The sequence below is a fragment of the Vidua chalybeata genome, chromosome 8 (genome assembly GCF_026979565.1).
Source record: "Vidua chalybeata isolate OUT-0048 chromosome 8, bVidCha1 merged haplotype, whole genome shotgun sequence".
Lineage (NCBI taxonomy): Eukaryota > Metazoa > Chordata > Aves > Passeriformes > Viduidae > Vidua > Vidua chalybeata.
The window spans coordinates 12,313,150-12,328,305 of record NC_071537.1 but is presented as its reverse complement, the minus strand read 5'-3'; the positions used below and the strand labels follow the sequence as shown (position 1 = coordinate 12,328,305).

Genomic DNA, 15,156 nt, shown 5'->3' with positions numbered 1-15,156 from the left:
ATTGACAGCTCTGAAAGTTTGAAATGAGCCAGTCTGGATACAATGGTCTGGTTTTGGTCAGGTTTTGGTGGTGTAATTCATTTATGAAGTTAAATTGATTGACCCCATAAGGTTTCAAAATGTATGACTCATGTCTGGAGAAGCTATCACAGCAATAAGTTTATGTATTTAATGTTTGAGGATCAAAATGGTTGGGGATATTATTTCATTTTCTTTTGTCTCAGAGTTGAACTGCTAGCAAGTAAAACAACTTCCTTAATTTTTTTTTTTTTTTTTTTTTTTTTTTTTTTTTTTTTTTTTTTTTTGTCGTTTTGGTTTCCCTTGTGAATTTCATCCTTTCCAATATTATTGAAGATTTCTTTTGAGCAATGAAATAACATGTTCCATCAACAGTCACGGTAATGAAGCCAGGTTGCCAACTTATCTGTGTCCTTTCTTTCCATGCACTTCAATCACTACAGCCCCACCAGAACAGCTGCACAATATAGCAGCTTTCTGGATGTCTCCTAATGCTGGTCGAGAGCCAGTCCTAGGCATGAAAAAAACAACCCAAGAGCCACCATTTGGTGTGGGTAAGTCTGAATTCACATCCATGCTGGATAGACACAGTACGTGGAACACCCACCCACCTCCTTTACCACGGACATGAGCTGGGGCTCCTGCTTAGCTGCCCATTGGAAAATATTTAGATATTAATTGTTGCTGAGGTTTGCATCCTTCTTTCAGACTTTCTTGAAATTGGACAATGTGCTCAAAACTGAAGGGTGAGGAAGAAAGATCTGACATGGGACTTGCAGAAAAAACAGCTCTGTGTCCTCAGTTCCTCAGGATTTCTGACAATACCAGTGGGCAACAAACCAAATTGGAAATTAGTTCAGCAGAGTACTGTGGGACACAATTTGCTGGCAAAGGGCTCTTTAAATCAACAGTGAAATTTGATCTGAAGTGGCCTTGGTGCCAGTCTGAAGGACTGCCAGCTGCAGCCAATCCCAGTTACAGGCAGGCTTACTCAGAGCTGTGCCCATTATGACTCTTTTTGGTGGTCAAACTTAGCAGTCCTGGTAGTGCTGCCCTTGTTGAAACAGCCTTTTTCCTGGGGCTGACTGGAAAGACCTGAAACTTCATGGATGAACAGAGTAGTGTCTTACTTAGGTGGTGTCAGAGAGCAGTGGTTTACCAGAGGGAATTACTTTGTCTCCTTCTGTGATGTTCATCACACGGCCCTGTCTGGTTTTTCTTGACTTTTGCTCTATCCGAGGTGAGTGACCAGCTCACCACACACCACTAATGATTCACAGGCCATTGGAACTGCCCTCTCCCTTCTAAACAGGATTTTTTCTCTGTGTCCCAGAATCCCTCACTTAATCTTGTTGATACTGTTCCTGCAACTGCTGTCTCCAGTGTATCCCCATGGGGGACTTTCTCACTTTTCTTTTGTCTCTGCTGTGGCACTTGTCTGGCCTGATCCTCCCAAAAATCTGTAGGACTTCTTGGGGGATGATCCCATCTGACCTCATCTTTCCAGGCTTTTGTCCATTCCTGTGTAAATAAGATTTTTATCCTGTGGTTGATCCTTGACTGTCGCAGGACTCCAGCATCCAATGGCAGAGATTCCGTCCCTTCCAAAAAGCTTCTCTCTGGGTGCACTTAGAGACTTACTTTGCATGTGCAATTACTGCAGTGAGCACACAAAATATTTAAATGATATTTGATATTTGGTATTAATTTGCAGTTGTTATATACACTGCCCATAGCACAGACTGTAGGTGAGTTTGTAGAAAAGTATCTCACACAAGCAAGAAGCATCCAGAATCTTGGTTCTCCAGCTCTGAGTTTAGAAGCCTATCCTGCTTGAGCGAAGATAGTTCTTGGCAGTAGCAAATCACACCCCCTCATCTCTGATCTCTGAGAGGGTCAGTACATTATCCATTTGGAATTTTCATCCTTCTCCACCTTGGTTCATTGCAGTGATGTGGAAATTGTTGAGTTAAACACAGCATAAGAGAAGCCTGATAACTGCCTAGACATTGTTGCACAGAGATGCACATAATGAATCTCTTCCTTTAACAGACTTTCAATTAGATATGCCCCAGAGTTCTATCTTCCATGTTTTGATTTGTATGGAAAATGGCCTAATTTAAGCTGATTGGGATCTAACGGGCCCGTGTGTATCATTTAACAGCCTGAAATTCCTATGCACTGCAGGGTACAGGGTATTTTATGGTGTTAGAGACCAGGGGAAGGAGGAGAGTTAATATTCTGCGCCTCCTGGAAGGCAATCTACTTGTATTAATTGATGCCTCATCATAAATACTCCTATCATGTATGGTTTGCTTTCATTCTGAGTGAAGTACACATTACTGGTCGTAAGTTGAAACAGCTGCAAAGAGAATACAGCATCCTTAACTGCTGGGCTTGATTCTAGCGCTGCACAGAGCTCTCCATTCACCTCTTGTTTTATATTCATTGTTTCAAAGGAGAGTTAGCACAAAGAGAAGCTGCTGTGTGAGAGAGGACAAGTTAGTACTTGGGCCTTGGAAAACTGGAGAGGCAGATGCAGTCAAATGCTTGACTTCCCTGTGGTCAGTGCCAGCAATGTCAGTGTTAATACCTGCTTGTGGCACCTTTGTAGCACACACTGAAGATCTCATCACACATGACACATAATTAACCTGCACTTGGCACAGGTGGTCAGTGACATCAGCCTGTGCTGAGGTGTGAGCTGGTATCCGGGTAAAGGCTGGGTAAAGCAAAAACACCTCCTCCAGTGACAGCCACAGGGCTCCCAAATGTCTTGTCCTCTGCATATTGGCCTTGACAAGAGCAGAAACTATTATCATCATTAGTATAAAGAACAATTACTGGCTGAAGTGAGATTTTCACAGTAAGTGAGGTATACATTTCCTTTATCTCATAACACCTTTGCCTTCCTACAGTAAATATACAGGATATGGGATTCCATACCAGCCTCTTTGCCTTGCAGCTTGTCTGTGAGGACAGAAAAAATCTGCCTATTCTTTGATCTAACACTGGTGTGAGTTAGTTATTCTGGCTACTGTGAGAATCACGTAGCAGACTAAACTCTTTCTTTGATTCTTTGTCAGATCCCTTCGCATTCAGCAGTGCCCATGGAAATCCAGAGAGTGCTGGCCAAGAAAAGTTAAAGTATTTGTTTCTTGTATGCATCTACCACACTGGAAAAGCATTTATACCTGTCCCCCCTGGAAAAGCACAGGGCTTGGAGGTGCTGGGTTGGGCAGCAATTTTCCTTTTGCTCACCAAACTATCTTTGCCGTGGTCTCCCAGATACCCTTGATTTGTTTTTCTTAAACAAGATGAAAGCACCAATTCTCATTTTTTGTGGTTTCAGCTACTTAATCCAGGCTTCTTTTTTCACCTCTTCTTGATGTAAGCATGTGCCTGGGTGCTTTGTTGCTCTAGAATTTCTCAGGTTGAGAGGTGGAGCTCCAACTTTACGACTCTTTCACTTCAGTTCAGCCAGACGTTCATTGCACGGTTTCCATGCCTTCAGGATTTTGCAGGATGTAAGTGCTGAGTGACCACTGAACTTCACCTGTCAGGATGAGACAGATACCCTGTAAATTTGCTGAGTGCTCTTTGCTTCCAGGGAGCACACTGGGTTTGGGCTGTGAGAGCTGCTGAATCAAAAACGTCTGTGGCATTTGGAGCTTTCATGTTTCCCCTGTTTAGCTGGAGTGTGCCTGTGACTGCAGGAGGGTAATGGATGTGCTGGTGCCCCGCTGCCCTTCTGGACACAGCAGACAGCAAGGCTCCAGTAAAGCCATAAAGTACACTCCTTTTCTGTTCCTCATGAAAGTCTGAACTGTTGTTCTCCATGTGGTTTGGATCTAACTTTTACTTCCTTAAACAGTGGTTGTCTGACGCCCATCTGCAAACACAGACCTTATGGTTTTGCATGCAAAATCTGCCAGGCTGCTTTTTGACCTATTTCCGGACATTTCTTTAGCATAATGCAAAATCCCTTATGTTTTCATGGGCCTGTGAAGGACAAAATGTGTTATTCTTCTATTCAGAACAGTTTTTAAGTCCTTCAGGAAATACTTGAATGCAAAAAAGCCCATGGATCACCAGCTGATGTGGGTCACCAGGTACTGATGTACCTGAGAGGCAGAGATGAACTGCAGCCCAGAGGCTGGCTCTGAAAGCATGGCTGACCAAAACCCATTGAGCTCAAGGGGAAGGAAGCTCTGGTTTCTGGCCAGGGCAGTATTGTTCCCATCACCGTGGGAACACCACAAATGGATGTGTAAATACATGTACTTTACAGCATTCAGAAATGATGGATATGCTCACATCCTTCCCTAACATTATCGTTGATCTTTAACTACCACGTAACCAGGCAGCAACAGGTGCTTTGTTCTTTTGTTTTAGCACAATGGATTCAAAAGTCCCTGTTGGGCAACACCTGAGTGGGGCTGGGGGACAGAAAAGCTCTCCTGCAGCCATGGCTGGAAGCAAGAAAATCTGAAGAGAACATGGATGCTCCCCTATCCAATATCCAGTCCCAGTAACATCACAGCCCACGCTCTGGAGCAGCTCATGTATTACAGGACAGACTTCCTAAGAGAGATGTCCCCATGAGCTCAGCACCCACATTGTGCCAGATTTTTGAAAGAACCTGGATCATGTTTAGATAACAAAATAAATGGCCCTGATACACTGAGAGTGGTAAATATGAGAAAGGGTATTGAATAGTTTTTGAGACAGGGGAAGAATTTTAGCTGACATGCTTAAACAATCTGTCTCCTAACAAAAGGAAATCACATAGAGAGTTTTAAAAGGCATCTAGGTGACTATGACTGCCAGGTACCCAGTGCTCACTAGACTGAAATGTATGAGAAGTGCAGAGATCTCTTGAGCTCCCTTAAATGTGCTGCAGCCAGACCTGAGCAACTGTACTAACCTTTTGCTGGAAGGTTACTGTGTGCTGGAAGCTCTGGGGCCTGTGGATGGATGGAGTAACATTGAAAATCTGTGATTGCTATTGATAATTACCTGATCTTTATTGTCTGTCCTATTCCTGCAGCAAATGTGCTATAAAAGAGAAGGGGCTGTCAATATGCTCAACGTGAAACTCAGCGTATGGGCAAGCTCCTATGTTGCATAAGACTTTATTCTTCCCTATGAACTATGGAAGGAGGCTCCTGTACTTTGTCTTTTAGGAACAATGTTTAGTTAAGCTTCTGGAATACTTGTCAAGATGACTATGGGTAAAGAAAGCCCATTAAAATGTTGAAACTCATCAAACTATGTGAACTCTGAGTTGTATAGTAGTGGACATTCACTGACTGCATCCTGTAAAGCAGGAAAACCAAAGTTTAAGTGGGGTCAGTTCAAAGGGGGAAAAAAAAGATGATTCTCGAGTGAAGACAACTGGTTCTGCATTATTGTTAAAGAAATGTATGTAGAAATAATATTTTTATAAAATGATTGAGGAGGAGAGTTAATTGAAAACTGTGTTTTTAGGGAGCATTGACTATATCTGGTCTTGTTACCATGATAAGTCCTCTGGCAGTACAGCTCTCCCCAGACAGCTGCCATTAGGAGAGATGCTTGGAAGTTGGGACAGCCTCAGGAGATACCCTGGAGAGTGGATTGCAGTGTTCTGGGAAAATCACCCTCTTCACCACAATAGATACAGAGAATCAAAAGCATCTCTGACAGCCACAGCTGCTGTATTTTGGTCACAGGAGTTTTATAAAAGGGCGATTATGGATTCAGATAGCTACTCTCATAAAAATTGTAAATGCTGCATGGGATCCCAAGAGACTACTTACTTCACCTTCCTGTTCTGGAAGAGCTCTAATGGTGGAGATGCCATGGTCTCTCTGGGAAGTCTGATTGCTTTACAGTGCTTCACTATCTACTATCTAACCATAGCACCTTAGGAGTCTGAACCCATGATTTCTTGTCTTACCCAGAGCATTCATGAAGAACAGATTGTTTCTTTACTTCATTCATCAGGCTGTGAAAAATTTTGTCATATAAAAATCATAGAATCATACAATATTTTGGGTCAGAAGGGACCCCATGGAATTGTCTAATCCAACCTCCTGCTCAAAGCAGGGCTAACTTCCAAGGTAGCACAAGACTTTGTCCAGTTGAGTTTTGAGTATTTATAGGGACAAAGATACCACAGTGTCTCCAGGCTCCTTGATCAGCCTCACATGACCCTGAATTGGCTCAACCTTTTTGTAACAGGGTGGTATTCTTGGTTTATGATCATCTTGGTGACCTCCAGCAATTTCTAGGCCTTTTTCTGTAGGATGTCTGTATTTCAAATTGAATGGACTAATTCCCTGTCCCATGTTTAGGTAGCTGATTATCTCTGCTTAAATGCTGCATTTTGCATTTGATCACATTGAACACCATACCATTTATTTCTGATCCTATTTCCAGACTATTTTGAATTACAAACCTTTAGCATACTAGCGGCCTTTCCTGGCATGATGTTGTCTGAACATTTCATGGTAAAGCACTCTTCTGAAAACATAACACTCTCCTTTGGTGGTGGACAGAGAGGTTCATTTATTTGCACCTCTCCCACAGCAATGACAGAAGTGTGGACAAAGCATCACTCTGCATTGGTCTTTGCTAATAATTGTACTTTGTAAAGATAAAACAGCAAATGGAATTGATTCAAAATCTATTTAAAGATGATTCTAGTGTGTTTGAGATCAAACATGAGACAAGTTAGCAGCAGAGACAATTGATCTGGGGGCTTTAGAGACAGAAAGAATGTTTAAGTTGATTTGCTTAGAATTATTTAGTTTTTTAAGTCATGGTTTGAAAGCTGGCTCTTGGTGGGAACTCTGTGCACACAATGAGTATATTTGGCCTTGAGCACATGTATCTGGTTTTAGTTAAGCCAGGCTGGCCACACTCATTCCACTCTGCTCATGATCTCATTCCATGCTCCTTGTCATGATATCTGCACACCATCCAGCAATATATTAAAGCATGAGTAACATGTCTTATGTTGATTATTCTGTCACCAAGGGAGAAATGTGTCTTGTCTGGTAGGGAACTCAGATTGTTTTAAACAAAGCTCTATACTGACGCTGGAGAAAAGTCAAGAGCTGTGGCTTGTATTAGGAGGAAGAATTGGCAAGGTGTCTGCTGGCCCTTGGGTAAGGCCATTTTGGGACTCAGACCAGCTACAACCAGAGAAAACCATGGTTCCTATGCTGCTGAGCTCTCCCTGCACTGTGGAAAGGCCATTTGCCCTGCTGCCAGCATGCTTCATCAGCTCATATGCTGTGATACTTGGGGCACCTCCAAATTCTCCTATTAGCCCAGAAAGAGAAACACTCCTAACAGCCTTTATTTTGCCTTTAATGAAATGACCAGGTTGGTGTTAGAAGTGCAATGTGCTGTATGTCAGCTGAGTGGAAGAAATGCCTCCAGGCTGTAGGGAGGAGAGGGAAGGCTTGAAAAACTTGTTCAGCTGCTCGGTGTTCATATTTGTGTGTGCAGTGAATGAGCTGAACCCTGTGCCCCTGCTGGGCCTGTGCTCAGTGTGTGTTACCACAGGGCAAGTTTTCTGCTTCAGTCATCTGTCAGACTGGAGGGGAAGGGCTCTTGCTAGTAGCTGTCATTAGAGGCTGCATCATTCTCTTTGCTTATTTACTGAGCTGAACTCCAGGCTCAGCTCCCATCTGTGTGATGAAGGAGGTCTCTCTCTACAGTAGCTCAAGTGTGAGAGCTCCAAAACCCTTTACAGAGTCTAATTTAACTTCAGCTTCTGCCTGGAAGCAAAGTGCTCTTTTTTTCTGGAGAGGGGTGAAACTGAGGGACTGATGGCTTAGGCTAATTGCCTGTTCTCTTACACACAGTCCCCAAAACAGATTTTGACTCAAACATGACCCCTTCCCAGTTCCTGTGTTCCACTTTCACTGCTCAGTCTTGTTCTGCTAAAAAGAATAGGAGAATCTGTGTTTTTGCTGTTTTGCACAATCCACACCTGGCACTTGCCGTCCCTGTCTCCCAGGTTTGCTCAGTAGCCTGCCTGAAAATAGGGACTGAAGGACCTTTCTGGCACATGGGGTTTTCCTGACCTCCCACTGCTGCTTTTTCTCTGGAGAATAGCCTCCAACTCATTGAGGACACTGTGGATCCAAACCCTCTGTGCCTCTGGCTCCTTATATGGTAACATGAAGAAGTCTGAGCATTTTAGTTCTGATTTCGAGTTACCCTGGTTGTCTTCTCAGCTGAGGAACTAGAAACTTTAAAACCTTAGGCAAGCTGGTTCTTACCACCTGGAAACCATCCCCTTAGTTCAAGCACGTGTGTGCTGCTGTCTCACCACTGGCTTAGCAAAGACCAGGCTGCATTGGCAGCAATGAAACTCCCCTACAAAACCTTTGCAGAAGGTAGAATTTTAAGCATTGCAGTTTTTTCCCCTTCTGGAAGGGGCTTTAAGGTATGTGTTGTTACAACAGCAGAAGAAAGAGACTGAGATAGAAGGAGGGTGCCAGACAGGCTGTGGGACAGAAGTGGCTTCTCTGGCAGAGAGCACACTAATACAGAGTTGATTGTGGGCAGTGAAAGCAGGAAGGGATGGAGCCTGGGACATCTAGAAGAGAGTTGAATAAGCTTTGCACTCTTGAGCCAGCACACCCAGACATGCAAGTGGAGAAAACATTCCTGAATGATGGAGAGGTGTCCTTGTTCATCCTAGATCCAAATGCATTTTGGCAACTTATCCCTACCTCTGACAGAAGCTGCCCAAGAAAGAGGCAGAGGAGTGAGCAGAGCTAAGGTTGCCTGATTGCCAGAGCCTCATGTTTGTTTCTGGAAAGTCCTTGAGTGACTTTGTATGAATTTATTGAAGCCCAGAGTTTTGCTTTTTTGACAACGTGATGTGTTCTTGTGCTGGAGTCCAGCCCACCCTTGCGCAGGCTACTGCTACAAGCCTGTGGCTGGCTCTAGTACTGGGGGCACATATGAGCATGAAACCACATGGGAAATAACTGTACTAAATGATTTGAGACACATTTAGGGGCAGAAACAAAGGGTTATGGTAGCTGAGGGAGCTCCAGCCAATCTCAGGGGTTGTGGGAGCTTGATATCTCTTCAGGACCAGCTGCTAGCATTAAAAAAAGGCATATGAGGATTCTTTTATCTCCTCCCTAGATTTCATGCTGATGAGCCCAATCCTGACAAGCACTGAGAGCTGCAACCCCTGCCATGTATCCCCAGTGCCTTGTCAGCCTTAATTTTTAGAAGTAACCATAGATTCCTTCTCTCACGGCGCAGGTTCCACCGTATTAGCAGAGCGGCTGGGATTATCGACACCGAGCTCGCCCACATCGACACCCAATTCCCCCACCGTCCTCTGCAGTGGTGTCTCTGGCCCCTTACTGTCTACGTGTGGCTCTGGCCCCCTCTGCAGCTCTATCAGTGGTAAGAATGGTGGGATCCCCTGCTGCCTTTCCTTTGCCTCCCTTCATAGTCTCACACTTGTCTCCCAGAAGGGCTCTAAAACCACAATAACCAACAGATTATTATTATCCCATCAGCTCCCCTGGGGAGGAAGGGAGAGCCTCTGCAAGGGCTATTTTCAGTCTGTTTTATGTGGAAGCCGCTTGGATGCCTAGACAGCAATATTTCTCTCACCCTTTTCATCATGAAAGGTCCCAGGGGAAGCAGTGGATTTTCTGCTGCACGCGTGGCCCTGTGACGCAGAGCTCCTTCTGGAGAGCTGTGTGGCACTGACACGTCTCACACTAGCTTGGACTGGAGCTAAAGGTCTGCCTACGCCTCCCCTTTCTCCTTCCACACACCTTCAGTAAAACACAGTATTGCTATTTCTAACATGCCAATGAAGTACAGTGATACTTAGATAAATGCGCACGCAGTGAAAAAGTGTAGGCTGTTCTGCAGCATTTTTAAAACTCCAGACACCTGCACGACCCCAAGGCATTGATGGTGGGATATGTAACTTACCAAATCCTTCTTGCATGGGAGCAGCTGTCTCTTGGCTTGCTCCTCGTGGGCAGCAGACCACAGTAGATGTTGCAGAAGGAACCCTGGTCCATGGAGCATGCATTTCTGCTGGGGCATCCCTCCTCCCTCTGTGGCTGCAGGGCAGAAATTACCTTGGGATGTCAGCAAAAGGAGTGACCATGTTTTTTTTTTTTGTGTTGCAGGCACAGCTCCCAACTCTCCAGGCAGCTTGCCTGAGTCACCCATCTCCCCGTCCGTCTCAGGGCCCTGGGGAGATGAATGCACCATCTGCTATGAGAATATGGTAGACACAGTCATTTACTCATGTGGACACATGTGTCTCTGCTATTCTTGTGGGCTGAAGCTCAAGAAGATGGCCAATGCCTGCTGCCCCATTTGCAGACGGGCCATCAAAGATATCATCAAAACATACCGCAGCACTTAGAGCAGCAGCAGATGCCGTGGTGGGGACTGGCACGTGGGGAGGAGGCTGTGAAACAACACAGGCCTTGGTCTTTATTCATCACCCAGGAGATTCAAAACCCATCACCCAGCACCACCCTCACCTCCTCTTCCATGGACAACAGATGACACAAGCTTAGATGCTGCTCTTCTACCCCCCAAGCAAGCCCTGGGGCTGAACTCCAGTGTCAGGGAATTTGCGATGGACTACTGTCCCTTGTGGATTTTAAACTTTATCTCAAAAAATGCCAGCTGGTGCAATCATCCCTTTCTACACCATGCACAGCAGAGGGGAGTCTCCACTCTTTAGCATAGACAGCAGGTGGTAAAAGGTTCAGTGCTACACATCTCCTTCCAGAGGCACCCCACATGCAGAGACAGCTTAGCAGAAGAGAAGAAATGAGCAACGTGTTTCTGTGTACAACCAGCCTGACCAGAGGAGGCTCCTTAGAAAGGATAGAGCAAGGCAAGCATTGACCCAGCAAGGGAGGAGCAGTGAGCACACTCACAGCAGAGAGGCTGGAGCCAGTGCAGAAAAGAACCCAAGATTTGTGAAGCAACACCCACCCTATATCTGCAGACAGAAGAGCAGACCCATGGCAGCCCCTTGAGGGCTGTCCCCAACTCCTCCATTGCCATTCTCTGACAGAGGTTTTCATGGTGGTTTTGGCAACAAACACCGGCGACAGCTCTGCTCCCTCCCAGCAGCATCAGCCACCTCCTGTCACCACCCCGTCGCATGAGGAGCGGCTCCCGAACCCCACCACCACCAACCTGTGTGTGGGCTCCACGCAGCACAAGGGATTCAGCAGCATCTCTGCTCCTGTGGGCCTGTGGGAGAGGGAGATACAGCTCCCTCACCTTTCTCCCCCTGCCATCCAACAGCACTTGTGAGGAAAATCCCCAGCCTCACCGGGGAAGAATGTATAAACCCACACATCTGTGGGTTACCTTTACTGGTAACTTTATCACTGTGCTTTAAGACGAAACCAGCCAGGTGGTACTCAGCTCTTCACAGCCACACCGGCAGGACATGGCTGTCCTTATGTGCTAGGAAGTAAGGAATGAGAGAAAAATAACTTGAGTAGTTTGGTTTGCTTTGGTTTATTAAACAAATCTCCTCCTCTCCTGCCTGAGTCAGGAACCCAGCTGAGCCCAGCAGGGACAATGGTGGCCCCCATGGTTCCCATGCAAACAACTGCTGCTCTGCCATGGCCACAGGTGTGACCCAGGACTGCTGGCCCTTGGGCCTGGGCTGTGTGGCTTGGCAGCAGCAGGAGCTGTCTGCCTCCCCAACCCATCCTGCTGCCTTCCCAGGCTGCAGGGGAGGGAAGGACTGTGTCTGGGTCCTGAGTGGGGGTCAGGGCTAGGGTGCCATGGCAGTGGAGTTTGCCCCCACCACATGACCCATCTGACCAGACCAGGGAAGGCCACTGAGTCACACCCTTCCTGCTGAGCTTTTCCTTGCACCCAAGCATTTGGCCATTGATGGGATAGGGGGGAACGGTGTAGGGATAACACTATTTATGCACTTGCTGCAGGGAACATCATGTCCTCCCCCACCCCCCAGCAGCAGGTGGGTTTTCACCACCCACACTGGCAGAGGCTGATCCTAAAAACACCTGGAAAACACATCCTTGCTCTGTCTCTCAAGGAGATGCAAAAAGAGACTACTCGCAGGGGAGCACATTGTAGAGCCTTTCTCTGAAGGTGCCACCATCACTGCAGCCTACCCAGGGGCCTGCAGCTCCCCCCAGCCTGCCCTGCAGGCAGCACTAACTTGAATGCTGATACTCTGGGTGACAGGGATTTGTGTTATTACCTGGCATTACCTCTGATGTACAACCCAAGCCCAGCCCTGTCCCCCGGGCCAGCTGTCAAAAGCTCCAGGGCTCATGGCTCCCATTCCCAGATGCCCTCACTGAAGGGCAGGAGGAGGCCGGATGGCACAACCTGGGGGAAGTCAGAGTGGCCCTGCAAGGAGCATGGCTGGTCCTCAGGCGCACAGCCAGCTCCAACTGTGACCAGCACACACAGGGAGCCTTTTTCAGTAGTTACACAAACTCCAGTGCAAAGATTTCAAAAAGGAGGAACCCAAGGGGTAAGAAGGTGTTGATGAAATAGTGGATGTGGGGAAACGTGCAATAAGCAGCCTCCCGAGCCTTCACCACACTAGTGGGACCCACTCCATGCAGGGAAAGCCAAGGGGTAAATTTTATTTTTCACGAAATTCCATCCATGGGTACCAGTGCAGTGGTGTAAATTCCCTTTTCACCTTTTGAATTGAGAGTGTTTTAATATATTAACTGTGTTTGTTTTACTGTGGACCAAACTCTAGGAGTTAGGAGAAGCTGAAAGCTCCCCCAGCATCTGAGTTCAAAAACTGGGGTTCAGTCCTACCCCTGCATAGGCTGGCCTCCAGCTGTAAGCAGGGAAGAGAAAAAGGCTCTGTCCAGGGAGGAAAAAAAAAAAAAACCAGCAAAACCAGTAAAAATAACAAAAATCCTAATATTTTGTTTTGTTTGACTGGTGTAGGTTCCCATGTACCTCTGTGTTGTGTCATCTGCATTTCATTGCTTTACTTTAAGATGTTTTGTGTTCTGTTTAAAGACAAGAAAAACTCATTGTGAATAATTGGATAACTGTGATCGTGAATAAAGTTGATTTAGATATCCTGCAGCAGCATGGGTGGCTGAGTATTTCCCACTTCATAAGAGCAGCAAAACAATGGCCAGCACAGTGAGAGGCTGAGGTAAAAGCAAGGGTGGCACGAGAGCCTCTTGCTTAGGGGGAGCTGGGTAGAGAGATCTCAGGCTTTCCTTTAGTTCTTGAGGATGGGAGGGCATTGGGAGGTGGATATCAATATCCCCTTGGGCAGACACCACACACACGTAAGGAATAAAGTAAGTCACATTCCTGAAAGTTTAGGCCCCACACTCCTGAGCCTCTTCAAGCCCTCCCTAGAGAGAAGTCACAGCTTCTTTACTCTCACTGCCTTGTTTACAGTCTTTTCTGTAACCACAAAAAAGCACCCTCCACCAGCACAAGGAAGAGCTTGTGCAGTGAGGAAACCCAGGACATGCTGCTCAGCCTAGGCGGGGGCAGGTAGGGTGGCTGAAGATGAGGCAGAGCAGTAACATCCCAGCCCTGAACTGGGCAACCTGCTGAGAAGGCCCACTGACAATCTGTGGTCTGGCCTAGCGAGAAGCTGAGGTAAGATGCAGATGCTTCCTGAGTATGTAGCAAGGGACACAAGGACCCAAAGGGAATTTGGATTCTCCAGAGATCATGCCAGTTCCCTCAAAACCCAATCCTCTGCTGCAGGTATCTGCTCAGGAGCACACCTACAATACAACAAATGTGAGATTTTTCTCCTCATCTCTTTGTTTAACTATTCAGCAGATGAGACTATCTGGATCACACTCTTGTCACGGGACATATTTAAGGTGGCATCTTCTCCCTCAGCGGGAGTGCTCCATCTGCCACGGGCCTGGGACATCTCAGGAGTGGTGTCCTCAGCCTCTCCAGTTGAAGCCATTCTACTCTAACAGTTCCTCAGTAGCCTGAAACATTCCAGGCTGGGTAAAGCAAAATCATTTCTCCAACCCAGCTTTCTCCAGCATCAGCCTGAGGAGATCCCAGCTGTTGGGACAAGGCAAGTCTGCACAGCTGCATGCTGCCCTCCAAGAACTGATCTAGCTCCTGCTTTCCCTGGGACAGGAGGACCTCTAGTGGGTCTGGAAAGCCTCCTCATTCCCTCAGGAGCAAGGGACAGGGTTGCACAACACAGAATGCCCTAGAAACCGGCAGCACTGACTTGCTGGACGTGCTGAGCCCAAGCACTGCCACAGATTAGGATGAGTGAAGTGCTAATGCTCTGCGCCAAACTCAGACCTTCTCCTTTCTTAGCACCAGCAAGAGGGACCATGGCACATCCCCCAGGTTTCCCCTCTGCCAGCCTCAGCCTGTGCAGCCCCTCATGCAGCTGCCACCTGCAACAGCCCCAGCGAGCTTTGCATCCTCATCTGCTGAGCATCGCTGGAGTCACCCTGCCTGCCCTCCCTCACCACATCCAAACCAGAGCTGTAGTTTCGCCATTTCGCCAAACTATTCTCCGCCCAGACCAGCTGTGGTGCAGAACTGACCTTCCCCAGCGAGGGTAGCCCAGCAGCGCGGCCCTCCCGCTGCTTCATGCAGGGCTGTTCTGGGGCGTCCCGCCCGCGGCACAGCCCGCGGGCCGAGAAGGAGGCGGTGGAAGATGAGAGGGAGGATGTCCAAAAGTGGTCCAGGAGCTGCAGCGCTGGTCCGGCATCGCCACCTGGTGCCCAGTGCCCAGCCCGGAGCTCAGCCACCGCTCCTCCCGACATCGATTTTAACAAACACTGCACATACACTAAAGTAGGACCAGAAAAATTCAGTCTTGAGTGCAGCACAATTCTGGTAGTGGTTCTCCGAGAAAAATGGGCAAGAGGTGAGCAGTTGACAGTGAATTACAGTGTACAAGGGGATACATTAGTAAATAGCAATTGCATCAGCCCAAAAAGCTGGTTGGCTCACTCAGCACAAAGGAAGCGGGGGCACAGTTTCCAGTCACACTTGACACTACGTTTGTGCCCAGGACTGTGTGCTGCATCAGATTCAGTTCCTGGCATCCTTCAGAGAGCTGGGGTGCCCGAACAGGACTCCTTGTGCACCATCCACCGA

At 47.1% G+C, this 15,156-nt stretch overlaps 1 protein-coding gene across 5 annotated transcripts in view; it reads left to right on the top strand.

Annotated features, from left to right (window-relative positions):
• NEURL1 (neuralized E3 ubiquitin protein ligase 1) overlaps positions 1-13,134 on the top strand; it is a 144,620-nt gene extending 131,486 nt beyond the window's left edge. For all 5 annotated transcript variants that reach the window (XM_053949624.1, XM_053949628.1, XM_053949627.1 and 2 more), the window contains 2 exons: positions 9,301-9,447; positions 10,194-13,134. In XM_053949624.1, coding sequence (XP_053805599.1) covers positions 9,301-9,447; positions 10,194-10,435 — 389 coding nt within the window. In that variant the 3' untranslated portion in view covers positions 10,436-13,134. The remainder of the gene's footprint in view (positions 1-9,300; positions 9,448-10,193) is intronic.
• The last annotated feature ends 2,022 nt before the right edge of the window (positions 13,135-15,156 follow it).